Source organism: Tricharina praecox, assembly GCF_024521635.1.
Source record: "Tricharina praecox strain CBS 144465 chromosome Unknown BZA05scaffold_24, whole genome shotgun sequence".
NCBI lineage: Eukaryota > Fungi > Ascomycota > Pezizomycetes > Pezizales > Pyronemataceae > Tricharina > Tricharina praecox.
Window position 1 is genome coordinate 78,195 of NW_026250426.1, and position 26,415 is coordinate 104,609.

At 54.3% G+C, this 26,415-nt stretch overlaps 9 protein-coding genes across 9 annotated transcripts; 3 read left to right on the forward strand and 6 right to left on the reverse strand.

The window, feature by feature from the left end:
- Positions 1-939: 939 nt before the first annotated feature.
- On the reverse strand, positions 940-1,744 carry BZA05DRAFT_377496 (uncharacterized protein). The gene is made up of 2 exons (XM_051481838.1): positions 1,263-1,744; positions 940-1,193 (listed from the first exon to the last, which is right to left on the reverse strand). Exons 1-2 carry the CDS (start codon positions 1,521-1,523, stop codon positions 981-983), a joined length of 474 nt encoding a protein of 157 aa, XP_051336689.1. The 5' UTR covers positions 1,524-1,744; the 3' UTR covers positions 940-980.
- A 276-nt stretch (positions 1,745-2,020) lies between these two features.
- Positions 2,021-3,775, reverse strand: BZA05DRAFT_438280 (uncharacterized protein). Its single transcript, XM_051486489.1, has 3 exons — positions 3,452-3,775; positions 3,165-3,358; positions 2,021-3,106 (listed from the first exon to the last, which is right to left on the reverse strand). Exons 1-3 carry the CDS (start codon positions 3,696-3,698, stop codon positions 2,117-2,119), a joined length of 1,431 nt encoding a protein of 476 aa, XP_051336690.1. The 5' UTR covers positions 3,699-3,775; the 3' UTR covers positions 2,021-2,116.
- A 715-nt stretch (positions 3,776-4,490) lies between these two features.
- Positions 4,491-11,090, reverse strand: BZA05DRAFT_137640 (SEN1 N terminal-domain-containing protein). The gene is made up of 8 exons (XM_051478861.1): positions 10,921-11,090; positions 10,576-10,839; positions 8,268-10,525; positions 7,196-8,201; positions 6,925-7,134; positions 6,106-6,865; positions 4,813-6,048; positions 4,491-4,763 (listed from the first exon to the last, which is right to left on the reverse strand). The coding sequence occupies exons 1-8, from the start codon at positions 10,962-10,964 to the stop codon at positions 4,593-4,595; spliced, it is 5,949 nt and encodes a 1,982-aa protein (XP_051336691.1). The 5' UTR covers positions 10,965-11,090; the 3' UTR covers positions 4,491-4,592.
- A 3,052-nt stretch (positions 11,091-14,142) lies between these two features.
- BZA05DRAFT_137663 (uncharacterized protein) lies at positions 14,143-16,522 on the forward strand. The gene is made up of 2 exons (XM_051478862.1): positions 14,143-14,454; positions 14,540-16,522. The coding sequence occupies exon 2, from the start codon at positions 14,587-14,589 to the stop codon at positions 16,363-16,365; it is 1,779 nt and encodes a 592-aa protein (XP_051336692.1). The 5' UTR covers positions 14,143-14,454; positions 14,540-14,586; the 3' UTR covers positions 16,366-16,522.
- Positions 16,523-17,033: 511 nt separating this feature from the next.
- BZA05DRAFT_357447 (uncharacterized protein) lies at positions 17,034-18,045 on the forward strand. Its single transcript, XM_051481433.1, has 3 exons — positions 17,034-17,275; positions 17,339-17,674; positions 17,744-18,045. Exons 1-3 carry the CDS (start codon positions 17,271-17,273, stop codon positions 17,847-17,849), a joined length of 447 nt encoding a protein of 148 aa, XP_051336693.1. The 5' UTR covers positions 17,034-17,270; the 3' UTR covers positions 17,850-18,045.
- Positions 18,046-18,675: 630 nt separating this feature from the next.
- BZA05DRAFT_137701 (uncharacterized protein) lies at positions 18,676-19,181 on the reverse strand. Its single transcript, XM_051478864.1, has one exon. It carries the CDS (start codon positions 19,085-19,087, stop codon positions 18,725-18,727), a length of 363 nt encoding a protein of 120 aa, XP_051336694.1. The 5' UTR covers positions 19,088-19,181; the 3' UTR covers positions 18,676-18,724.
- On the reverse strand, positions 19,182-21,504 carry BZA05DRAFT_137700 (kinase-like domain-containing protein). Its single transcript, XM_051478863.1, has 5 exons — positions 21,378-21,504; positions 21,269-21,321; positions 21,060-21,214; positions 20,742-20,989; positions 19,182-20,687 (listed from the first exon to the last, which is right to left on the reverse strand). Exons 1-5 carry the CDS (start codon positions 21,415-21,417, stop codon positions 19,276-19,278), a joined length of 1,908 nt encoding a protein of 635 aa, XP_051336695.1. The 5' UTR covers positions 21,418-21,504; the 3' UTR covers positions 19,182-19,275.
- Positions 21,505-21,856: 352 nt separating this feature from the next.
- Positions 21,857-22,715, reverse strand: BZA05DRAFT_406849 (thioredoxin-like protein). Its single transcript, XM_051484561.1, has 3 exons — positions 22,550-22,715; positions 22,127-22,472; positions 21,857-22,056 (listed from the first exon to the last, which is right to left on the reverse strand). The coding sequence occupies exons 1-3, from the start codon at positions 22,559-22,561 to the stop codon at positions 22,001-22,003; spliced, it is 414 nt and encodes a 137-aa protein (XP_051336696.1). The 5' UTR covers positions 22,562-22,715; the 3' UTR covers positions 21,857-22,000.
- A 1,060-nt stretch (positions 22,716-23,775) lies between these two features.
- Positions 23,776-25,808, forward strand: BZA05DRAFT_137745 (cytochrome P450). Its single transcript, XM_051478865.1, has 6 exons — positions 23,776-24,070; positions 24,120-24,415; positions 24,473-24,602; positions 24,654-24,733; positions 24,786-24,917; positions 24,969-25,808. Exons 1-6 carry the CDS (start codon positions 23,950-23,952, stop codon positions 25,725-25,727), a joined length of 1,518 nt encoding a protein of 505 aa, XP_051336697.1. The 5' UTR covers positions 23,776-23,949; the 3' UTR covers positions 25,728-25,808.
- Positions 25,809-26,415: the final 607 nt, after the last annotated feature.

A 26,415-nucleotide genomic window follows, 5' to 3' on the forward strand; every position in this document is an offset into this window, starting at 1 on the left:
GGTTCGATGGCGGAGCGGATTTTTTGTCGCTGCTGATGGGCAGTCGGACAGTCGGTCGAGATAGAAGCAGAGGTGGCGAGTGAGAGTTGAGGTCCGTGCTTGGAGTGAGTGAGTGAGTGGACGAGTGAGCGAGTGAGGATGCATGCATGCATCCAACTTGTATTGTGCGGTACATAGCCAGTGAAACAGGCCAGCTGGCACCTGGGCCTGGTCCCAACCTACATACATGGTACATGTTCGGAATTTCAGGCAGGCAGGCAGACACGCGGGTGTGCAGATGTGCGAATGCCGTGTAGTTATGGGCGGGATATAAACCCTCGCTTCTGGTCCAGACTGCAGACGGCAGGCAGCATAACATACATTGGCACTGGCACTGGCACGATTACGAGAACAACCGACCAATAGGTATCACCATATTACCTACCATATTACCATACTTACCATACTACCATAGGCATTTTACCTTCGGCGCGCGTTATGCAGCTCGGCCGCGGACCGTATCGCTTCTGTAGCTTTTGTTTTTTTGGGATGGGCGTGCATATTTCGCGGGAGTGGGCAGGGCATGGGACGTTTGAGCGGGACGGTGGGCGGAGGGCGGTTTAGCACGTGTTTGGTGTTTGGGAGGGCGGTCGGTGATGCTGTAGAAACCAGGAATTCTGTAGAGTAGAGTAATCCTCGCCCGATGAATGGTCCTCTCCTCGCCTCCTCTGCGATGCGAATGAACGATCCAAATGAAAGGAAATTCCAATTCCGCTCCCCCACCCCCCAAATAGGTAGCATAGCATAGCACTGGCAAGTAAATACACACAAGACGAACCGACAAAAGACAAATTACAAACCCCCCAATTCCATAATCCATAACTCCGATGCGCAACCCGTAAAACACACCCTCTCCCACAACCCCCCCTCCCCCTCACACAAACTCACTCCCCCCTCCCGCCCCGCCCGGCGACCGGCGCCTCCCAGCCGGCCGTCCGTAATTACTTCCCAATCCTGCCCTCGAGGACCTCGACCCTCTTCCTGAAGCCCTTGACGATCTCGCCGATACGCTTGATCTTCAAAAACTCATTCTGCAGCTCGTCGCACTGTCGCAGGATCTCGCGCAGCCGCTCGATCTCGCGGTTCGCCTGCTCGGCTACGCTGTTGGCCCGCCGGTGGTGCGCGGTCGTCGATTTGAGGGTTTGCGAAGATAACTGTCGGGGCTAAGTGTTAGTTACGGGGGTTGCGAGGGGGAGGAGGGGGGGAGGAGGGGGGGGAAGTACGGATTCGACGCGCGAGGTGATGGACGAGAGCAGGGCGTCGAAGTGCGACGAGAGCTGCGAGAGCGCCTGCGGATCGAGGGAGATTCCCGCGCTGGTGTGGGAAGAGCTGTGGCTAGCGGCGGTTGAGGACGACGACGGCGGCGGCGGCCGCGGCCGCAGCGTGCGCTGCGTGTGTGCGATGTAGCTGAGGTCTTCGCGCGAGATGTGGTGTAGCAGGCTGTCTCTGTCTCTGTCTCTTTCGCGGTCGCTGGTGGTGTTCATTGCGTTGGAGACATTGGGTGATGGGATGGTGGTAGGGTACGGGGCGGTATGGTGGAAGGTGAGGGAGATGATTGATGATGGGATGAGGTTGGGGTGCAGCCGAGGTAGGTAGGGGTGCGTGGGAGATAGGGTGGGATGTGGGCACTGGGAACGTGGGTTGATTGGAGTCGCCGACGTGTGGGTATCTAGCGAGCGTTTTCATCCCACACCTGACAGAAAACGAGAATTCGCAAATGCGGGGGACGCCTGCAGATGGGGGTTAAGAGGCTTATTATGACGGCGGCATACATGCAACTATAGTACACTACAGCTCCGGCATCGATCGGGAGATAGATTGTTGGGTGCATACGGAACGTGGTAGCAATGAGCATCAGTGGGAATAGCATGTGCAGAATATGTACCGTAGCCGGTTTCAACTGTCGAGCTTCTTCAGATTGAGTACATACAGAACGTGGTAGTATCAGTGAGAATATCATGTGCAAAGCACCTACGGTGGTCGGCTTCAACTGTCGAGCGTCTTCAGATTGGGTGCATACAAGAACGTAGTAGCATCAGTGAGAATAGCATGTGCAGAATACGTACAGCAGCCATCTTCAACTATCGAGCTTCTTCCTCTTCCCCTCCAGCACGACCGATCCGGTGCTCAGTCTCGGCCTCTTCCCCGGCTGCCTCACATCCACATCCACCACCATCTCTGCCTCCCCCGCCGTCCCCGCCGTCCCCGCCGTCTGCTCCCTGCCCTTCCCCTTCCTCCCCTTCTTCGCCGCCGCCGTCTCACTGACCGTATCATGCACCTTCTTCCAATACAGCTTCTCCTCTTCGCCCTCCAGTATCCTCCCCACCACAAACCGCTCCTTCTCCTTGAAACCCCTGCCATCATTCCCATCCCTCATCGCCCTCTTCCTCTTCTTCAGCGCCGCAACGATGAGCTCCGAGTCCGCCGCGGTCGATTGTCGGAGGTAGCACCTGTCCGCGCCCTTCTTGTAATCAATGTAGTTAATCTGCACCTTCGGATTACCATGCGCACCCTCGTCCTTCTCCTTCTCATCATTCTCCTCCTTCTCCTCGGCGCTCTCCTTCTCCTTCTTCTTCTTCTCTGCGTTCCTCCCCTCCTTCTTGCGTAGATACCTATCCACGCTGCGCGTAACAAACGAGCTGATCGACGGCTTATTGACCTCGCCATGCAACCTCTCGATGTGGACAATCAGCCCTTTTTCAAACTCCCTCGCACTCCCGCCCCCGTGCCCCGCATTTCCCGCATTTCCCGCATATCCCACCCCCTCCTGCTCCAGCTCATATAGCGGCTGCACCAACCGCGCCTCCACCGCGCCCCTCCTTCTGCTATGATACTCCTCCTGGCGCCTCTCCCACTCTTTCTGCGTGAGCACGATCCACCCCGCTGGCCACAGCACACGATCCGCCACGTCCTGTTCGCTCACCGCCGCAGCAAGCGTGACCAGCGTCCAGCTGCGCGCTGTGGTGCTCGTGTACACGACCGGCAGCAGCTGTGTGGGCAGCGTGCGCGAGAGCTCGAGCGCGATTTTGCCGGGCGCGCGGAGGGGTAAAGAGGGCGTTGAGGGCTCCTGCGAGAGGTCAGCTACCACACATCGGGCGGGGGCGGGAGGGGGCGGGGGGAAGTACGATATAAACCGTTCGCTCCTCGTCGAGCTGCTGCCGCTGCAGTCCCGGGCGCAAGCGTATGTGATACCCGTCCTCCGCGATCTCTAGCAGCGTGGAGCCCACCGCTTCGAGCGCACGCTTCACCAGCACCTGCGTCACGGGCGGACGGTGCTCCGCGAATATTTCGCATTCGACGATTGATACTAGGTGTACATCTATCCCCCGTCGCCATCAGCTCCTGGGGCTTGATACAGAGAGGGAAACAGCGGGAAACAGTGGGGAACAGTGGGGAACAGTGGGGAACAGACACTCATCCTTCCCCCGAGCCCGCCCGGCAAGCCACGGGGTATACGGGTTCTCAGAGGAAAACAGCTGCTCGAGCGTGAGGACTAGGGATCGTGCGGCGGTTTCATCTATCGCCGCCGCTGCTGCTGCCGCCGGTTTCGTTGCTGGTTTCGTTGCTGCTGGGGCGTGGGAGGCGTGGGAGGCGTGGGAAGAGTGCGCTCGCGGCCCTATTGCGTGCGGCTTCTGGAATTGGCGCGGGAGGAACATCATCTTCTTGGTAGGTGTTAATTTCGTTTTTCAGTTGGAAGGTTATGTTGCGGGGCGAGGATGGCGGGGCAGCAGGCAGGGCAGGGCAGGGGGGAGCTATGGAGAGCTCGTGGCGCGCCAAGTCCATCATGTATCTGGCTGTCTATCTAGCTGCGGGGAAAAAAGGGCTCGTCTGGTTCCTGATTGGATGCGGGTAGAAATCGATAAGCTTGATTTTGTTTGGCTAGGTATGGTTTGGTTTGGTTTCAGCTTTCAGGGCCAGGTCCGGTGAATCAGATGTAGGAATTGACTGTACATCCATGGAGGATTTCCGATTCGTTCGTTGGTTGTTGCCCAGCTGCAATGCTGCCTGCATGTCAGACGCGAACGCGGATATCCGCCCGGAAGTTGGAACATCACTCGCTCACGGCCACCGCCACCACGACGACGCCTGTGGTTACATATAACTACGCGGGTTAAGTACTATATGTACCATCCTCCAACCCATACTTTACCGCCACAACCCCATCTCGGTCTATACCATCATCACCTCCTCCCATCCTGGGACCCGAACCGAACCCAACCAACAATCCCTATTGCTATGTATAGTGCTGGCAACGTTCTAGAAATATGCATACCAAAGATTATATCAAAGCAATCCCAACATGACGGCATCCCAGCCAGGTCCCAACCAATATTCAAACGCATTCTATAGACATCAAACGAAAGAAAGAGGGAGAAAAAAGAAAACGTAGAAAGCGTTAACAACGATTAAGGTAGTATTCACGTCCGGCTAGCGTAGGGAAAAGACAGAAGAAGAGAAGAAAATCCGAAGGTATTGAGTCTTGATGAAGATGGAAATCTCCGCGTGCTTCTGGTCTCCGTGATACGAAGATGAAGAAAACGAATGGTGGTGTCCTAGTTCGAGGGACGGGGTGGGGGTGGAGGTCCAGAACCAGAAGGACGCCTGGGCTTCTTCCGAACGAAGACGTCGGACGGTCCGGACTTCCTGTAAACCACACCCTTCTTGGGCACAGGAGCAGGAGCAGGAGCAGGAGCAGGAGCGGGGGCAGCGGCCGGGGGCGGAGCCTGCGATGGGTCAGTCTTAGAATTTTCTTTGGTGAGGAAGAGAACCTACGGTGCTCGAACTTGAACTGTTATTACCGGGGTTGGCCGGAGGGTCTACTTCCATCTTCTTGCTTGCGCGCTCGTCGTCGAAGTGGGCAGGGCGCTTTAGATTCCGCGGAGCCTGCTGCACCGGGGGCGTTGGATTATTCGAACCCGTGCGCAATGTACAGTTGGCATATCTATGTCCCTTGTTTCCGCAAGCGTTGCAAGTGATATTGGCGTCCCTGTTCTGGAGGCCGTTTGAAGGCTGATTACCACCCTGAGGTCGCTGGTTCGCATTCTGCGGCTGACGTGGAGGGCGTTGGTTTCCGCGCCCACGAGGCCCAGTGGGTATGTCGACGTCCATGGCATTGTTATTCTGTTTGTAACTACGTTGGGGCTGAGGCTGAGGCTGCTGTTTGAGCGGCATGTCAGTGTCGATATCCATTGGGTCCCAGTCGTCTGCGGCTGCCTGCTGTTGACCACCGTCGGGGGCAGCTCGAGGAGCCGGGGGAGCTTCGATTTTTCTGTTAGAGGCACGAGTGCTCCGATTGAACAATCCACGAACGTTATCCGTGAAGTAGTTACGAGCCTTAGCATCCTCTATCAAACTTCGCCACATCTGGTTGCGAACCAGGAAGTTCGCGTTTCCAAGGATGAACAACGAGGATTTCGATCTGGTGAGACCGACGTTCATACGCCGGATATCGCTCAAGAAACCCACACCTCCCTCTTCTGCCGCCCTGACACACGAGAAGATGATGATATCTCGCTCACGACCCTGGAACGCATCCACAGTGTTGAACTCGATACCAGTGAGAATTTTCTCTCCATAGTGGTTAATGAACGTCTTCCTGAGCTCGCCCAGCTGCTGTTTGTACGGGGTAACAATGCCGATGCGTCCGTCAAAATTGACATCCTTAAAGTCCTGAGTGATACGGTCGAAAAGATCAAGAGCGGTCCGTGCCTCCTCTGCGTTGTATAGCGACGTCTTCTGCCGTGCCTCCGAACCGGCGACGTTGAAGAACCTATACGGTCCGAAAACCGTACTGTCGTGCCACGGCTGTGTGCGCAGCTCGGCCATACCCTCTCCGTCCATGAGTCCGGAATCGTAGAAAGACCGGCTGGGGAAAGCACTGATCGCCGGGTGCATTCGGTACTGGATGCTCAACAGGTGTACGCGCTTAGGGTAGTTTTCCTGCATGCGGACGAACAGTGACTTCTCGTAACTGAACCTCGCAGCATCTCGAGACAGAACTGTGGGCGGCTACAAGCGTATTAACATATATATCTGCAGTGCTTCGGAAACTCGGGGCTTAATCACCAGTTGCTGAGGATCTCCAACCAAGATGCATTTTTCGCATCCAAACTTGAGGGGTATCAGAGCGCTCAATTCGACGGACTGGGCTGCTTCATCAATAATGACAGTCTCAAAGTCGACATTGATATTGCGGAGCATCTCGTGACCTGCTCCGCTCAGAGTTGCACAAATGATTTGCGATTCGTTCATAATCTGCTGCTGGCACTGACGGCGCAGAATTTCGGCGTTTCGCCCACTCTCCTTCCTCTGGTCTCGCTGCTGATCCAATTGACGACGCAGATCTCGAATGTTCATACTCAGTTTGTCGACCTCGGGCAACAGTCCAACAGGAGGCTCAATCTTCTGTGCACGTGCTTCGTCGAGAGCCTTCTGTTTTTCGGCACGTTCTGCACAAGCTTTGGTATGCTGTTGCCGCAAGTCATCCGTGTTCTGACCTCCTGGAGTTTGGTTCGTGGTTGGCTGCATTATAGCATCAACTAGCACCTCAAGCGTAACTTCCTTGACTGCAGCATTGATGGCGTCTGACTTTCCGAGCCGAACAATCTTAGGGACCCATTTCTCGCCCTTGGCTGATTGCAGACCCTGCATGAAACGGACCACCAATTCATCGACAGCAGCGTTGCTGGGAGCGCAGACAAGGACTTTCTTCGTGGGGGTTTTCACGGACGAGGCCACTCCTGTGATCGGAATGATATCGCTGCTGGGACTCAGCAAAGCACCAACAATACCGACGACCGTCTTTGTCTTTCCGGTTCCGGGAGGTCTAGGAGTATCATATCAGCATACAGTTCCGCCAAGTTTGGACGGATTTTGGCGCCATACCCTTGGATCAAATTGAACCCGGTGCCTGAGACGGCCGATATGATAGCTTTCGCCTGTGGTTCGTTGACATCGTAGATGCTCATGGTTTTTTCCACCTGTTTCTCCGTAGGTTCGACCAAAGGACTGGGCTTCGCCGTTAAGATCTCCTCACGGAGGTCGTAATACTGCATGCACACCAGAGCCGCGTACTCTCTCTCCAGCGGTGTCAAACTGTACCAATGTCAGCACTGAAGTAGGTAGGTAGTCCATAACTGGGTTACTGGGAGTATACTTCATGATCTTGACTCCGTACAGAGTACCACCGTTGCGCATATGGTTCTGCAACATCACTGGCCCTGGTTCGCAGCGCAGCGATACTTCACAGTTGCCGGTAAACTTCCTCTTTACGGTATGCACCCTAGCGATGCAATGCGGTCCACCGGTATTAACGAGTGGATCTTTGCTCGCGGAAAGCAGCACGACATCCGCCTCAAACCAGCGATTACGATCAGGCATGTTTTCGATGGTGGACTCCAACTCGACAAAATGATCCGATCTCATCCGGGTGGCAATCTTGACCTCCAGACAACCACTGGGCATGGCATCCTCCTTGGACTTCAGAAACGATTGCCATGCTTCAAGCAAGAGCAACGGCTCAAATGTTTTCTGATATGCCCCAAAGGTACTGAAGGATTTTGGGACGGACGTGTAATGGTTGACCGACATGCCCGGCGGAAACTTACCATCGTGAAAGAAATCCCACTTGAAGATCTGTTTATACAGCTCGGACATGTCCGGAGCCAGTCTAGCACGATTATCCTTGACACGCTTAATTGCGGGGGGTTTACGCGGCAGGGTTTTTCTGGGAGCTTCGGCGACCTTATCCTTGATCTCGGTCTTCGTGCGAGAACCGAGTTTGAATAGTGCGGTGCCATCGCCATCAGACGAGTCATCATCATCAGAAGAAGAATCCTCTAGTGTTGTAGTTTGCGGTTTGGTTTTGAGGACAGCGTCTTTCTTCTTCTGCAGCGCCGCCTTCTCCGCCTTCCGTTTCTCCAGGAAGGCTTGCACAGCGGCTGCATCTCGCTTTTTGACGGTTCGCATTGGGCCCCCCACCACCTTCGGCACTGCCTTGGGAGCTGGGGCTGGCCGGTGATCGCGTGGTGCCGGCTGGAAGTCAAGTTTCGACTGGGTCTTCTTCACGGCAGGGCTCTCCAGAGCCTTTATCATCTCATCATCTGGAATATCAGAGTCGGCATAGTCGTCGTCCGATATTTCTACGATGGGTTTCTCCTTAACTGATATCGAACTCAGCGTTAGCAAAATACGGTGGAATATATTCTTCGAACAAGGCAGCAACTCACCTGGAATGAAATCTGGAGATAGGCGGTTGGCGAACACTGCTAGCTCTGTCTTTTGGGCCTCCGACAGGTTTGTGTGCGTGGCTCTCGTAGGATCGTAGCCCGGGAACGTCTCGGGGTATAGATACTGCTTGAGGTTCACGAAGAACCCATCGTCGGCGACTGGAACATCCTTCTCTGCGAGGAGTCCAAGAATTTTACACATGAGCTTCATCCCCGTTTGCAGGAGATGGTCGTCCTGGATACTCAAGATGTGCGTGAAAGGGTTGAGGATCTTTGACGCATCTTGCAGCAGGCGATGGGTCCAGCTGTCCTCTCGTGATTTTTTGATCTCGTCCATGCTGGCACGGAGGGCCTGCTCGTAGGTCCAGAAGTTGTCAAACAGCGTTTCGGCGTAGTCCATGGCATTCCGCAGAAATTCTATCATTACGGACTTGTCTTCGCCTAACGCCCATCTACGACACTTCTTGAATATGGCGCCCAGGCATCTCCATTGCGTGTCCCAATGAACCCTCAGAATCGACCGTTGCCACGTCTCCAGGTCCGTTCTAAGTATTCCTTCGGTGCGGTCGCACAAGAGCTCAAGTACAGTTATGCCAATTTTGGTCCATCTGGGCATCAGGCCAAAGAGATTAAGTTTGGCCTGTTGGCGGGATATGGAACTCAAAGAAAGAATTGGAACCGAAAAGTCCTTGTAAAACATCAGTCGCAGACAATCAGCTTTATCCTCCGCCTTGGTTCCGAGAAGAAGGATGTCTTCCGCCGACATCGCCACGTCTTCGGTGCGATACATCATCAGGCACAGCAACGTCTCGAACGAGCGTTGCTGACTGAGAACGCTGTCCAGAGTGTCGAAGGAACACCTGCTCATGCTGCTGAGGATCCTGGCGAGCGGTGCGTCGAAAGCGGACAGGCGGGTATTAAAAGCCTGCATTTCCGTCTCAAGGCCTTTTTCCTTTGGAGAGATATAGAGCCGGTCAATCTCAGTAAGACCCCGAACAGCCTCCAGTAGATTTACACAAAATTCATCGTCATTAAGCGGGAATTCCGTTGCTACCAAGTCCCACAGATCGGCTCGTAAGTCCATTCCATACGTCGGCTTGGTGGGGTGCTTCCCGCTCAGGCAGTGGTGGTCCGCTTGAAGGAACCGCACATCCAGTTTGAGAGCGGAGATGACCGTTTCCTGGGCGGCGCGTTGGGCAATGAGCATATGCTCCTCCATGAGCGGGTCTTCGAACGACTCCGACGAGAAGGCCACATCCGTCACCAGCCGCTGATACTCCATGAAAAGATCGTTTGCCTGCCGCACAATCACTTCATGGCTCGATGTGACTTCCGACTCGACAGCTTTCAAAGTAGCATTGAGCACCTTCATTCCCTCTTTGAAGCACATCCCCCTACTGAGTGCTGGTAAATCAGTCCTGAAAAGCTGCCGAAGTAGTGATGGAGCGGTCGTTGGCCTGAGTAGCGGCTCAACAGAGTTGATGTACTCAGACATCCACTCGGTCAGGTCCAACAGCTGGGAAACACCCTCGACATTCTGCTTCACCGAGCGAAGAAGCTGCCCGAACAACTTGTCGTGGAAAATGATATCTCCAAACGCTGAAGCCGTGAGTGGTGAGATCACCTCCCAAACGCTCAGTCGAAGTTTTAACATCAGCGCCTGGAAAAGTCGTAGTATAGCAGGCCAAAACGGAGTGTTCGGCTGTATTCGATGCACTGCCAGCTTGATGGGGTCCTTTTCTGCACCTGATATACATTTCAGAACAACCTCCTTTGAAACGCTACCGACGATCTTGGCGATTCCTCTGAAGAAACGAGACAGTTTTATTGGATTCGTCTCGGCGTAGGCTGTACGGGTGGCAGACTCGAGAGTCATCGAAAGGGTATTTTCGAAGACTGAGGTGGTGATCGATGCTCCTATATTTCTCCAAGACCTCTCGGCCACAGACCGCAAGTCATCATCTTCCTCGAACAGGAATGTGACGAGAGCTTCGGCGGGTCCCGATATCTCGACGACACTACACAGTCGCTTCAATGCCTTCCGAAGCTCGACGTCACGCAGCATGGTAGGCTCGCAGAAACATTCGTGGATCGCATTGAAGCGGCGTGGGTCCTTCTGTAATGTCTCCAACCAGGCTTCGGCCGAGTCGGCGCTGTCCAGATCGCGGACGCATTCGGTGACGACCGGCGTGACTCGTTCGATGTCCCAGTCCTCGAGGAAAGTGAAGAACATGTCGAGGTTTTCTTTGCCATGTAGTCTGTACAAATCAGTGTCTGCAGCGCCACGCAGCGGAACGGGACCAACAACGGTAGTAGCTTCTGGTAGAATAGACGCTTTGCGGGGTAGAACGACTCGACACACTTCGGACACCGGGCAAGTTGGTCTGCTATCCGTGCCTTGAGCCACTCTTGGTTGTCTTCCTGATCGCTGAAGGAAAGCAGCATTATTGCGTGCATGGTCGAGTCCACCCGCGAAGCTTCGTCCTCGTCCGGTATGATCATCCGTCCGTTCGCGCCGAGTTCCACCTTGTTGCACAGCCAGTGAACCTCATCGTCGAGGGTGGCCAAGATCCTACACGCACAACCAAGACATCAGCAACCGACCTCCTCCCCTACAAAACGAAACAACCGGACCAGCGACCCGACAACTTACTGTAGCCCCTTCTGCACCTCGTCTGCTACGTTGCTGTCGCCCATGGTGGATCGTTCCTCCCTCTCGTCGGAAGGTCTAGATGAGTGTGTATTGCCCCCCAAGGTTTTCAGCTGACGTCGACGCGGTGGTAGTGGTGGAGGTGGGGTTTTTTGCGGCTCGGTGATGAGATTATTGACAGTGCGGGTCGAGTAGAGAGTGCCTTTTCAGTTGAGGGGGGCTACGTGGAGGTACGGTGCAGGGGACGGAGACGGCAGAGCACCAAAATGGTACCCAGAGCAGAGTGGGTAGTGGCTACAGTTACAAAGACTGAACCGTAAAAAGAGAGATGAAGAGAGAGAACGTGGTTTTGGGTTCACCGTCAAACGGCACTACGCAGGACATACGGGGGCGCGTTCGCGTCACGGCGCTTAGCTGCATGTGAGTAGATGTCTGTAGCTTACTCACGTGATATGGAATTCAGTCACACAGCTGGGGCCGTGGATGACGGATCGAGAGGAAGCTGCGATGTACCTATCATAGACTCCAGGGTACGTTGCAGGTGGAGGAAGGGAGCTCGGCGGACAACTTCAACAGTTCGACTTGGAAGCATGCAAAGTGCAATCGCAATTGCAAACTCTCTTCGTCGTTGCACAAGCGCTCCATTCGATAAACAGTATTTCAGTTGGCGTGGGTCGGAGATATCGCGCTAGTCATTCGTCCTCAAAACACGCCATATCACGATGCGATCATGGTATCATCACAAGGCGACGGAGATAATTTTTGCACACAGCCAACCAGTACTATCATCATAGGTAGTACCCCTCCTTCCACGGTGTTGCCCCCCACATATCTGCGAATACCGCAAGGACCTCCGGGCTACGAGCCGTCACGCAAGGCAGCCCGGAGCAGGGCGTAGCGATTGCAGCACGCGTCGATCATGCCGTAGTCACATAGTGCATATACTCGGGTGAGTCAAACACCAGTGGCTGAAGAGCATGAGAGCCGACTCGTCGTGACACGGTTCCGCGTAGGTACGTAGATGTTTGCATTCGTGGTCGAGACTTAACTACCGGACCGGTAGGGGGGGTGTCGTTTGTTTTGTTGGACTTTGCAGGCGTCGGGTCGACGGCCCTCCGGACGAACAGCTGGATCTGAGTCGAAGCCTCGGGACGTGGAGGTCCTCGCTGCGATCTGCATTGTAGGCTCGGAGAGTGGGGGAGGAATAGTTACAGCGCAACGGAAAGTGCCTACTGATTCCTGAAGTGATTGCGCAAGTGCAAAAAGATCATCCCCGCCGCCGCGAGATATATCGCGGGTCGGGAAGGCCATCGGTCAAGCCCTTGGCAGAGCGTTGGACTAGGGGGAATGCACTGCATCTGGCTAGAGGAGATCTCCGCACAATTTCGTGAAGAAGCCGTGATTCCTTTTGGCGTCGCGATCAAGTGCCGCTGCTGAAGTCCAGCAGGAGGCACGACGTCGGTTTGCCTCTGTATATGCACTTTGGGACGGACAGGCATGCTTATGGAGATGTCAGCATATCGTGAACCAGACATGCTTACGTTATGGAGATGTCAACGAACCTAGGTATCGTGAACCAGGCATTTCTCCGCCACACGGACCATCAGAGCCTCGTACGATTCCTTGCTGATATATACACATTCATCCCTAAATAGGTAGGAGGGCTGAAACTGCTTGCCGAGTAATGAAGGAGGGACATGTAATCCTACGATGCGAATGTTGTTTGGCATTGGAATCTGGATATAGTTACTGGATATCTACTTACTTATGCAGGGCATCTTCCTCTCAGCTGCAGTACCGGACGGAGTGTAGATTCTTGCCCGGTACAGCTATCGCGTGTCCCCTAAAGCCGCACTTCGATTGGGGATCCAGCTGATGGTCGTGATCTCCGCTCCGACCACGTAACTACCTTAGGTTACGGTCCAGAGGCGTATTCTGGTGGCTGTCGGCATCGGCGTCACGGACTTGTCCGACTGATTCCTACCGGTGATGGAGTGTACTTGTCCGACTAATTCCTGCCGGTGATGGTGTTTTGTCTCGTGAAGACTCGGCATCGCAGCCATGAAGTTGTCCAACTGGTTCTGCCGGGAATGCAGTCTTCTCTCGTGAATACTCGCTACCTGCTAGCAGTCGACGGTCATCCCTCAGTGAGACAAACAACGGGAATTCATGTCGAACTGCGGTTTTCCTCATGATCAGCAGCCCTCATCCGGAAAGGAGAACTCGGGCCATGCAGCTAGAGTAGCCTGAGTCCTGACACCGACACCTTATAGGTAGGTATCAATCGGCTGCTTGCCAACTCTAAAACACGCAGAAGTTGGTGCTCACCTCCATCGCCATCTAACCAACACCAACCAACACCTCTCTCCTCTCGATATGCCTCGACCTCCAGAGTCCAGACTGACGCTGCCGTGCTGGTCTCAGCATCTCCGCCGACCCGCAGGGACGGCGATGCCAGATGCATACAGAGCAGTAGTAGAGTCCTCCGAAAAGGCCCGCAATAGCACACACTTCGTACATTACTACGGCATCCGGCGCAACGAGCGTGTGTTCAGACGTGCCACGCCCAAGATCCAGATTGCCAGGTTCTGCGCTGCGCACGGACACCACTGGGGTGCATCTGGTTAGGCGATGCCGACAAGAGCCTTGAAGTTGCAAAGCCTCCGAGGTCCCTTTTCTAACAGACCCGTGGCCGCCATTGGCTCCTGTCCGAAGGGATCCACATCCGTTCCTCCCTACTCGAGCCTGCGCGGAGCAACCATCGGTGTCCCTGAAGGCTTCCATGGTTACTGACCGTCCTATGGGCTTCGCAACATAACTAAACTGCTTCACCTTCCTCTGATGGCATCTGAATTTCGCCATCATCTCGCCATCCACGTCCCTGGAGCGGCCTCCTCCAAAACCATCGCAACGCTCATTACTGCCACCGCGGCCATCTATCCACCCATCGCCCCCTCTGCGCCTTCGCTCGCTGTCAGCACGAACAGCTGCTCTAGCTCTGCCCCGCCCCCTCGCGTCGCGTTGTAGGAGACCTTAGCAGCCCTCAGTCGCCCCATATCCCCTCCCCCCGGACCCCCCATTCCGCCTCCGATCTCCCGACCCCTTGCCTCCTGTTCTTCCTCCTCATCCTCCTCCACCTTCTCCGGTGGCGTCAGGTGCCCGACTCCTTGAGCCCTACAGTGGACGCATTTCAAATCACGACATTCGTCGGTCGGTGGCTTCCACTGCCTGTTCGCGGCGTTGCACATCGCTTACGTTGAAATCCGCTTCCCGGGAAGCGTTCGCGGAAACGGTGCACAAGAGCTTGTTCCCAGCTCCCTCTTCCGTCCAAAAAAAGCCACACCCATACTCGCCTCTTGGAGGAAACTGAGGGGGGCCTCTGGTAGTGTATTCCAATCGTATCTTGCGTGCAGTTCATCCGAGTGGCGCTGCATCGCCCATATCTCTCGTCCATTCTCAACCCCCTTCAACAGTCGCGCAAAAAAACACTTCTGCAAACGATTGCATACAACGGCGCATATCACTTGGCACATTCTTGTATGATTTCATTCTGCTGCATGCGTGGCCACTGGCCACCCCGTCCTACCTATAATAGGGCCATGACTGACTGACCCGTGTACAGTGATCCCTCCGGTCCCCCTTGTCCGAGAACCGTTCACCCGGTACACCATGTATCCCTCTCCAAACTTCCCACAACACAGCTACTTGAGCAACGGCCTTATGGACGCGATTGACTTGCCCAACAACCACCTGCGACCAGATAATGGCATGTATTCGAGGTCACGCGCCCATGCAGCCCACTCACGCTCCGAGAGCTCCCTACACAACAGCGATATGTATATGGCGACCGACACCCAGGACCTCGCTGAGTTCTTGAGAACTTCAAGTCCCCAGGACTTTAGGAAGTTTCTGAAAAGGAGTCCTTCCGACGACCAGCTATTTTCTCTCGGCGGCAAGTCTCGCAGGGGCTTTAGCTTCTTGCGCCCGTCAGCGTCGAAAACCAAGCTCAAGTCGCCAGTCTTACCCACCACCGTCCTTGCTAAAAAGACCTCGTGGGGAAAGCCCTATCTTCAGATACAGATCGATTACGACGGAGCGCACGACCAGGCAGAGCCACGGACTACTCTGCCGGATAGGACCAGCACTAGCGGAATGTCCGATTTTACCGCCGATTTTGGATTCGGTGAGAGCCTGATGGCTCCGAGCACAATCATCAGTCCGCCCCCATCCACTATGGGCGACGCGGAAAGACCCACCCTAAGCCATGCGCGGTGGGCTTCTACGACCTCGGCGAAAACACTCGACTCGGAGACCGTGGATATATATCGGAAATACCTCAATTCCCAGAGCTGCAACGCCGACTTTGACCTCCATCCCAATAGAGAAACGAATCATGCGCCAGCCCCAACCGAAGCGGCCGGTGGTAATAACGATCGGTTAAAACCTACCGCATATCAGAAGACTCCGTCGTCAGAGGCTGTACCCAGACGTCGCAGCGATTCGTATTGCTATCTCTCGAGCCCGCAGAACAAGGCGCCCATCAAGGTCCGGAAACGGTCATCCAGTTTACGGCGAACATCGAGAGGATCCTCGCGGTCATCGGTGTACTCGGCAACGGGCGACGAGTTGCTGGATGCCGATGGCAACGTCATTCATCCGCACCGTAAAGCGTCCAAAAGGGCACCCCCGCGGCCTGGCCCTCCTCCTGCACGAGGCCTGCCGGCTCTTCCGGAAAGCCGCGGCTCGATCGTGAATGCTACTACGCCCAGGTCGTTTGTCTCGGCAACGGCAACGGCATCGTTGAGGGGAAGCAGCATCTACAACCACCGTTTACCAGGAGAGGATTTCGACAGACTTCAGCACGACGGCATGACCCGCGAACAGAAGGTCAGGGCTAAGAAAGCCAGGGATATGCAACAAGTGAAATTACGTCGCCAGATAGTCGTCGACCAGGAAAGTGTCTACACCCTCGGCAGCGACAGAACCAATACCCCGCCACATGAAGCGCCTCAGCCGTTACCAACCCCGTCACCCAAAAACAAATCGGCACCTTTCAAAGCACCGGTACCGCTAGAGAACAGCCAATCCCTCAAGGGATGGGTAGCCAGAGTACCAACCCCTCCGAATTCCCCGCCGAAGCCCCCTCGAAAGTCACCTACGCCATCGACAGCAGGATCGAAACCATTACCTCCTCCTCCTCCGTCCACCAGAGGCAGCTACAAGACCGAGGAAGAGATGCAACTCCGAATTGAAGCCGTGGAAAGAAAGAACAGAATGCTGGAGAAGGCGTTGATTGCTGTCATCCGTGGCACCGTTGGCAATGACCAGAGACAAACGGAGCTCCAGAGAGCGAACTCCCTCGAGGAGATATTGCGGCAGCTGCGAATGGTCGACCCCAATTCGGCGGCGGGCACTCCTACAGCTGTAGTGTCCACTAAGAGCACATAGCACTCACCCCAACATTTCTGTCTGATGATTCACGGCTACTACTATCATTTCATACTTATTTCATTCTTGTTTGTGTTTTAGTACCATTGATACCTTTCTTTTTTTTCCTTGGGTTTCTCCTTTCTATTGTTGAAGTTACAGATACCAGTTTGCCTTACTTACTTTCTTTTTCCTTGGTTCTGGGGTTTCCTAAATGTGTTCACGTTACGGGTGGCGACTTCTCTTCGTGTATTATCGGGACTACTGGGTTAGTTCCTTGGTTGTTTACTTCGATTTTTTCGTTAATAGGGAGGCGGCGGAAGGCTGAGGAGTTTTATTTTGGGTGTGGATTCTGTCTGTATTGATGTACCAAGTATTGTACTGTATGGCGAGCGAGAAAGGAAGATGCTGTTCTTTTTTTTTTTTGTGGGGGTGGTGGGGATGGAATTTCGGAGCGCTGCTTGTTCTGTTCTGTTCGAGATGCGGCAGAATGCAATAACGTGCCTATAGACATAGCAGCGGGTCTCTCTTGTTTCAGTTTCAGCACTCGGTACGGTATGATACCTGATACATAGAATGTTCTCACACTTGTCCTCTGCTGCAACAATGTGAATGCCATACCGGTACCGGGCCCCGTGACATCTAAATCCGAAACACTTGCTCATTCTTCGTTTCGTTCGGGTGCTGGCGGTAGGCGGGAAGGCAAGGGAAGTAAAGTAAAGTAAAGTTCTTGGCAGGCATGCAGGAACTCAAGACCCGACCCTACACACCCAACACACCTTAATTCAACTTCAACGTCAACCAACAGACGAACACACGAACGCGCGACTCATACAACCCTTTGAACGACCACCACCACCACCGAGTCACCACACTACCCCGCACCACCTCCGCCACCCCGCATCTCCCCCCATCCACTAAGAACCATGTCGTACGTCCCCGTCCCCTGCGCCCCACCTTGCCCCACCCCACTAACCCCCCGCGCCGCCTCCAGGACCGACGCGCTCCTCCTAGACAGCACCTTCCGGATCACCTCCGTAAACTCTCAAAAATACGACCGCGTCTGTCGCATAACCGGAATCCGCGAAGACCTCAAGTTCACATTGGACATCAACAGCGAGATCTACCCCATATCCGTTGACGAGACTATTCAGCTGAGCATCGCGTCGACCCTGAACCTTGACGGCACGATCGTTAGCAAAGAAAGCGAGGCCGCGAAGGGAGGCTGGAGAGATGCACCCAGAAACGCGGAGGCGAGTCTTGCCGATCAGTATGATTACGTCTGCTACGGGAAGATGTATAGGTTCGAGGAGGGGGCGGGGGATTTGATGTAAGTGATTGTCATACTGGGTGGGCGGGGGGGAGGGGGAGAGCGGGGCTAATAGGGGGTCGTGAACAGAAAGGTCTACGCTAGCTTCGGGGGCCTGCTGCTTTTCATCGAGGGCCCGCACAAGAGGTTGAGCTCGTTCAAGCACGAGCACATTTACCTCTTGATGAAGAAATAGACGATGAGACGACACGACGACTAGACGGGGCAGTGGGGGCAGGGCAGTGGGAACGGGCACGGGAACGGGGCATTTTCGGGCGCAACAAAAGTCAATGATAATGGAATTGTATCGCTGGGTTGGATGCTGGGATTTCGCTTTGACGTGACGAAACTGGAGCTTTACGATTTCTTTTTCTTCCAAGTAGACTGTAGACACGCCCAGTATCCACCACTCACCCTCCACCACTACCCGTGGCGTGATCACGATCCCTCTCCTTACAATACTCCGTACCTCTTTGTGCCAGGATATAGTAGAGTACTGGCCGGTCAGCAGTCTGCGCGACTGTCGACACGGTGGCCGAGTGACCGAGTGACCGCTGTGCGAATCATCGACATCGCCGGCGGATCCATCATCCACGTGGCAATAGATTATAGGACTGCGCAGGTACATAGCCCTTCTTCCTGCTTCAGAGTAGACACGACGGGAAGGAAGTGTAGCGGCATTTAACCATCCAGAGAAGTAGCCATCTGGAGAAGTGGGAGAGTGGGAGAGTGGGGAAGACGGTATGGCTAGGTATGGTACACACAAAGACTACTTCCGTGTTCATCGATACCGACCTGGAGTACCGGAGTCATTTCGACAATATCTACCAGTAGCCGTTTACCTTGATAACCAAGTATCCCCGAGACTTGAGAATCAGAATCCCAGAAACCCCCTGGCAAGAGTCGAAGCTTGAAGTCCTGACCCCAAGAAATCCTGTCCTCCCACTCCCCTAGTTCCCGCACTCCCAACCCCAACAGAACCCATCACTTATCACATATCCAAAACGGACTGGCCATAGTTTAGAAGCTGTGTTTATTGTTTATTCGGACGTTTATCTGTCCAAGAAGTACTTAGGAATGCTCATCATCCGGGTACTCTAATCCTGCCAATCCTAAAACCCCGAACCCAAAAAGAAAATACACAACACAATCCACAATCCAAAACGAAACCTCCCAACAATATGTATAATCGAAAGAAACAAGGAATCCAAAAGCCAAAAGCCAAAAACCAAACAGAAACAGAAGGAATCCAAAGCCGATAAGACAAAATAAGGAATAAAAAGGAATCCAAAACCGAAAAGAAACAATAGGAATCCAAAACCAAAAAACCTGCGAAAGCAAAGCCCGAAAACCGCAACAAAACCAACTCCAAAACAAAGAAAAGAAAAGAAAAAAATGATGAGGTAGTAACGTAGTGATACACCGAACTCCCATGAAGTCATGATGTGGGTATGCATGTATGTATGACTGGTGGTGTAATGAATAGGTACAAGAATGTCAGCAATGGGTAGGATAAGTAAAGCCAAGCAAAGCCAAAAAGAGAGAGAAGAAAAAAAGGATATGGGGTATGTATGAGGTTGAGACGAATGTGCGTAGAGAACTTCTACAAGCAAGAAGGACGACTATGATCTCATTCTCCTAGTATTTACTTTCCGGAACGGACTCGGCGCGTCCTCCGAGCTGGGGTCCCACTTGGGCGCTGGTGCCAGGCGTCTCGACTTTCCGATCTCGATGATGCTCCTCCCTCTGGCTTCGCCCGCTGTCCCTTCAGAACTGCCGGCTCTACTGCCGCTGCCATTTGAATCCCTCCTGTTCGAAGGCAACTGTCCGGTCGTTTCTGCCCGTTGGATACCCCGGCGGGAAGAAGCAGCCCGGGAAGGCGAACCAGTCGATGCTATTGCCGGGCGTCTGAGTTGTGTGAAGCCACCGGTGGGTTCGAGTCGTGGAGGATTGTCGAGCATTTGAGCGGCGGAGGATGCGCGGCTTTGAGTGGGCGATGTTAGCACGTTTGCCGTACTACCCGGTCTCGTTCTCGGCTCGCTATCGGGCAACATCTGGCCGAACTTTGGGGGTTCTCCGGACATGTGGTAGTGGCGACGGTTTCCAGGGGTGTTCCAAGCGGAAGGGGACGCCATCGTGACATCTGCGGGGGAGTCGGGCATCAAAATAGGTGCCCGGCGGTGGTTTTGCGGTGGGGAATCATGTTGGTTCGAAAAGATGGATGACGACCCAGACGAATCTGCCGAGGTGGTGGTGGGTGGAGAATACGACTCCCGTTGACTTCGTGGTACAAGATCATATTCCCGAATCTTCCTCTGTAACTCGATGTTGAGCCGGGCCTCCAATTCCACCTGAAGGCGGGCCTCCAATTCCACCTGAAGGCGGGCGTCATACTCGGACTGCAGTCTGGCCTCTTCAATTTCAACATGCCGCTTGATCTCATTGGCTGCCAGAACCTCCCACTGCGCCCGCAGCGAAGCATCGATTTCCTCCCACATTTGATGCTCGCGGTGCACCAGGGCTTCCCGCATATCCTCCACATCCTTTTGTAGCTGCGATTCCCTTTGCTGGATAGAATCCTCTCTCGCTTGTAGTTGCTCCTCGATACTCTTCAACTCCCGCCGAATGAGAACCAATTCCCTCTCTTTCCGCATGACCCTGAAAATTTCCATGTCGAGAAGTTCGTTCGTGTCCGGCCTCTTTCGAGGATCCACCTGAAGACACAGATCGATAACGTTCTTCAAGGTTGAAGAATAGCTCTTTGGTATAGGTGTGTACTGTCCATTTTTGATTCTGTCGCATAGGGAATAAATATTCCTACCGTCGAACGGCGGCGCAAGGGAACAGAGCTCATAGATGATGCAACCGAGCGACCATATGTCCGACTTATGCGTGTAAGGCTGCTCGCTAACCAGCTCCGGTGACATGTAGTAGGGTGTACCGACGTACGTGTTCGCTAGCTGTTGTTCTGGGGCCATCATCTTTGAAAGGCCAAAGTCGCCCAACTTGACATCTCCACCCTCTCCTAGGAAAACTGCAAGAACATATTAGTGGCCCGTCTTCGCAAGAGCACATCAAGGAGCCATACTGTTCCCAGGCTTCAAATCGCGATGTAATATCTTGAGAGCCCGCCTGTCCGATGGAACCGGGGCATGCGGGGCATTGTTGCTTACGGTTCCGAGTTCGGGTGGATTGACCCCGTTGTGACACCGATAAAGCGCAAGGACAATCTGTGTAAACCAAGTCCAAATAATCGGTTCGGGTAGTAGCGTTGATTCGCGGCGACACTGCTTGATGGTGTGTCCAAGATCGCCATTCCCGCAGTACTCCATATACCTGCCGCACACAAACCGTCAGCCCTGTCCTCCGCGCTCCCCTATCCCCCTTCCACCAACAGTATACTTACAGGTTTAGTGTGGCGTTGACTTTATCATGCTCCCGATCAAAGTACTCGACGACATTCGGATGTTTCACTTGGGAAAGGATCCCACACTCCGCCGTCAATTGCTGTCTGTCTTTGTCCTTCATGTCGCCGTAGAAGACGGTTTTCCGGACGAGTATCTATGAGGCATATTAGTATGCGAAACCAACCGCGATCGTGAGGGGCGTCCGTACTTTTCCATCGCGCTTCCGGCGCACCCTGTGGACCAAGCCGAATGATCCACGTCCTGGTTCTTTGGGTTAGCGCGCTGCCCAGTGCGATTGGGAAGAGTAGCAGCAATACCTATGACTTCGAGGACATCAAATTGCTCGGCGAGCGACATGGCTGAAACAGTCTTGGGAGACGCGCTCGGGTGGGGGAGGCCGAGGAGGAGAAGGAGGAGGAGGAGGGGGAGGAGGAGTAGTGGAGCCGTCGCGTCGAAGATATTGACCCGCGAGGGGAGTACGATTGAGAGGGTGAAACAGGTGAGCGAGGCAGGATGTTGCTCTGTTCAAGGACTAGGTTCGGGTGTGGATTTGAAGTCGGTTCGAAGTGGTATCGGAGAGGTTTAGTTGTGTTGAGCGTGGAGAGGTGTGAGCAGGTGTGTGTGTAGTGGAGTAAGAGAGAGAGAGTGAGAGCAGCTCCTCTGTCGGAGGTCAGGCAAAGAAGCAACGCTAAGGTTGTCACAGCAACAGGCGCCGGGAGCACGCAGTCGTGCCGAAACGACACGCCCGCCCAAGTAATCCCGAGCTTTGATAATCATATCAGATAAGCCGGAGCGATACCCAAAGAGGTCTTTATCAGATGGGCACCGATGAATACTTCACGTGAAAGGTTGGTTACTTGGTTAGAGGGATGCATCTCTCAACATTGCAACCGTTCCAGCCATGTAGCTCTAATCTACTCTATTCTGCAAGAATTCATATTCACTTGGGAAGGGTTTCTACTAGCTTCTGAATAGCTTTCTCATCACCTCCAAGGACTATAGTTTCACGTACCAGCAGTTAGCCTTTGCTCGTGGAAGCGCAACGCCGACCATGCTCAGAACATACCTACGCGGCCATTGTTCCAATCAACCAACAGCGGGCGCAGAACTTTCTCGCTGCTGACCTCTCCACCCTGCTTCAGCATCCTTACAGCCTCGCTCTCACTCTTGGCGCCCTTCACGATGTCGCCGATCTTGTTCGGGCCGATGAACTCGAGGATGGACCGAAGCTGGTCGGGAGTCGGAACGGTGGGAGCTTCGATGACATCGAGCTCGAACGATGCGGTAGGGTTTTTGCCAGTGATGCTGCTGTCGGTGGCATGCGCGGACGCGGACTTGAGGAGGTTCAGAACCTTGGCCGACTGCGGGTTCGACGGCGAGTGGAACAGCGTCAGGACGTCGAGGGTTTTGTGCTACGACGTAGACATTGCGACGGTCAGCGAGAAGGCACTCATCGCATTCGTGGGAGGGGGACGACGGAGGCCCATACGAAACGAAACATGGTGGGTGGGAGGGTGTTAACGGTGCGTGCTTTGAACTCGGTTGGTGGGTGTTGTCGAGGACTTCAGAGGGATGCTTTGCTTGTGCTTGCCTGTGTGGGGATTTGTTTGCGTCATAGTCGCAAGATGAAGCCCGTGTAACGTGACGGCGAGTTCCGATGCATATATGCACTATCACTCGGGATTTCTTCGATCGCGAATGGCCACGTGTGAGCGGTCATGGAGAAACTAGCTTCAGGCTTTTGTCTTTCCATTCTCCTTCCTTGTGTTCTCTTCTTGGTTGTCTTTTGGCTGCCTAGACGGAGGGCCGGGAAGTGAGCGGCTGCCTCGAGCTAGAGTACACCGTACTTGGTTATCCAGATGGCAGACAGGGCGTATCTGGTAGGTATTTGGACAAAGGGCCGAATGTATTATGACGAAACAAACAAAGCCCGAGGCCGCTAGAAATATCGATCAAATGGCTGTCAATTACTTGCGGCTTGTGCACATACTCTCGCTCTCTGCCAAAACACCGTCTGAAACAGCCTCCCTCCCTCCTCCACATGCACTTTTCCATGTCAAGCGAAGCAGGTACCTATGTGGCCGAGGCTTCCGTAGGTATCGCCTACCGGTGCTTCCGCTCTTATCAACGGAAGCGCGGGTGAATAGACGCATTGGGCCAACACCATTATCGATTACTCCGCAGTCCGCTGTGGTACGCGTGGCATGCGTAGAGAGGCCTCTGCCCGAGACCCTGGAACACAGAGTGCAGAGTACAGAGCGCAGAACGCAGAACGTACCTCGTCCATGCAGAAAAAGGCGTCTCAGTCTCCCCTCGCCTTCCCCTATCAACTCCTCGTGCTCTTCCGTTTTGCTGCGGAACCACTCCGGAGAGAGTCCTGCATGGCGAACACGCCCGCAGTCTTCCCACTTGAGCCGGCGCTTTTGCCTACCGACTGGTACAATACCCGCAAACGGCGCTGACCCTCGCTCCAGCATCGGTCGCTTGGGAGTCTGGCACATGGAATCGGATCCTTGGGTACTTGCTTACTTACTCAAGTAAGTAGGTGCTGCTATGGATGTGTTTGGTCCTGCCTTATCTGTGCGGTCCTCCAATTGCAATGTCGGGGATTTCGCATCCGCATGGAAACCTGCAGGTACTACTCAATTGCTGTATGTGCAAATTCCACTACATATATGAGAACCTCCCCTCCGCCTCCTCCCGGCTCGCCATCCGGAGTATCGTACCGTGTGTCCCACGTCGTCTCAAGAGCACCGGTACTCAACTCGTCAGCAGAGAGCGGATACTTCGCGCAACCCCCACGACACGAGACAGCAATCGAAGCGCGAGTTCTCACCGGCCTCAGCACACCACCGCTTCCGTCTTGTCAGTCGGCATTAGAACTTCGCAATGGCGCTGAGTGCGATACTCCCGACACCCAGCCATGCGCTGGCATTGCTACTGCTCGCGCTGGGAGGATATATTGTGCGCCAGCGGTACTTCCACCCGCTCAGCAGATTCCCGGGACCTTGTGAGCTTCCCTCTCGCCATACTCGACAGCAGAACTAACCCATCCACAGTCCTCGCCAGCCTTACAGACCTCTGGAAATCCTATAGCGTGTACACGGGCAAATGCCACACGAACGACTTGGCTCGACACAAGCGGTACGGTCCGGTATACCGGGACGGCCCCAATAGCTTGTCGTTTGCGGATCCCAGATGTCTCCCCGCGATCTACGGAGCTAGGGGGAACGAAGAGTTCAGGAAGGCAAGCTGGTATAATGTCTTCCCGCAGCCTCCAGGTGGCGCCGAGGTCATGCTGGTGATTAGGGATCCAGAGGAACATAGAATCGTAAAGAAGCGGATGAAGCCGTTGGTGGGTGCTGACTGTGGGGTTTCGTGGGGCAAAGGGACTTGCTGATGATATGAGCAGCTTACCGTGCAGAAACTTTTGCCGTATGAGGAGGCTATTGACGAGGCTGTTACCGACTGGGTCAATAAACTGGGGAAGTTGGGGACCGTCGATCTAGGCCTGTGGACCCAGTATCTTACCCTGGACGTCAGTGAGTTTCCCGTGGGTTGTCCATCGGTGTCCTGTCAACTGACACGACCAGGCGAGCTTGTGTCATATGGAAGCCGCAAAGGATTCATTGAACGAGGAGAGGATGTGGATGATTATATCAAGACCATAGACGTGAGTCCAAGCTCATTACGGTGAGGCTGGAGGCATAACTCACCCAACGCAGGCAGGTTTCGTGGCAATAGGAATCACCGCTCCCTCGACGCTCCTGATCAACCTAACCCAGAAACTCACGGCTCTGCTGGCCCTTCGCAAGCCGGACACCGAATATAAGGGCGGTTTCGTGGACATGAACAATGTACGAGCCTTCCTCTGACGCCGAAAAACTGCTGCTAACAAACTCCCGCAGCGAGCACAAGCTGCTGTTTCCAGTATCATCTCAGGCGCCGCCATTGATAATACATCAACCCTCGTCCACGGTCTCATGTCAACGCTCCGAGACGTTGACCCAGTATACGCGCGCAGCTACGCCATCAACGAGATGATGTCGGTGCACATCGCGGCCTCGCACAGCACCTCGATCGGGCTCACCGCCTCCCTCTACAACGTTCTCAAGCACCCGTCAGTGCACCGCAAGCTGCTCGTGGAGATAACCTCCAGCTCTCTCTCCTCGCCCGTCAAGTTCCAAGAAGCCCTGGCCATGCCCTACCTCAACGCCGTAATCCGCGAATCCCTCCGCCTCTACCCAGCGTTCATCTGCCCATGGCCGCGCATCGTCGCCGACAACGGCACAGGCGGGTACGAGATCATCCCCGGCGTATTCGTGCCCGCAGGCACCACCGTCGGCGTCCCAGCGTACGTCTCCAACCGCAACGTTGACGCCTTCGGTCCCGACGCCGAGGAGTTCCGGCCCGAGCGCTGGCTGCCGCTCGACGGCGAGCGCGCAAAGGATATGGATAATATGATGTTCACGTTTGGATTCGCCAATAGCAGCAGGATGTGTGTTGGCAAGAATCTCGCGCTCATGGAGATCGCGAAGGGCGTTGTTGAGGTGCTGAGGAGGTTTGATGCCGAACTGGTGGATAGGGCGGTTACCCTGGAAATGCTGGATACCGCACATGTGCATTGCTCTGTCGAGCATTTGTTGGTTAGTTTGACGCCAAGATGAGGGGGTTGGCTGGCGGAGGAGGTTTTTGGGAAGAAGAGAATAGAGAACCGTGGCAATCGTCGCCAAGGGTGAAAGGCGTGGGTGATATTCGATGTTCGGCATACTGGTACCGTGATACGTCGTCGCGCCGTAGAAAACCGTGCAACCCCATTCTGGCATCTCCACCAACAAGTCCCAGATGTCTCGGGACATGATACATCCAAACCATGGGTAACTAACGCAACTTCCATCCACGCAGCATCTCTTGCTACGCGGTAACCACTGATACCTACATGTTGAATCGGCCCTTCACCCAAAAGTCGGGAATCGACGGTGAGTGAGATTCCTTGACTGAAACCACTGGAACCTCGGTGATGGCAATTCTGAGTATCCCCGCGAGCTTTCGGACGTAACTATCACTCGGCCTTGTTTCTTTCTACACGTGCCCAGCATGAGGGGGCGGATGGTGCGGATGGTTCTCCCGGCACTAACATGTATATAAGCACAGCCAGATCCTGTGGCCGGTTGGAGTTTTGGCTTCGTAACTACATAGTGATTATTCTCGAGGTGCTGCCATAGGTATTGGTGGAATGGAAGTGGGTGTGCTATTGAAGTGGGGAGAGAGAGAGAGATCTTCCTGTTTTGTTTCGCATGCAGCCTATCTAGACTATGGCGAAGATCTATTGAAGTGGAATGAATCTGAATCACA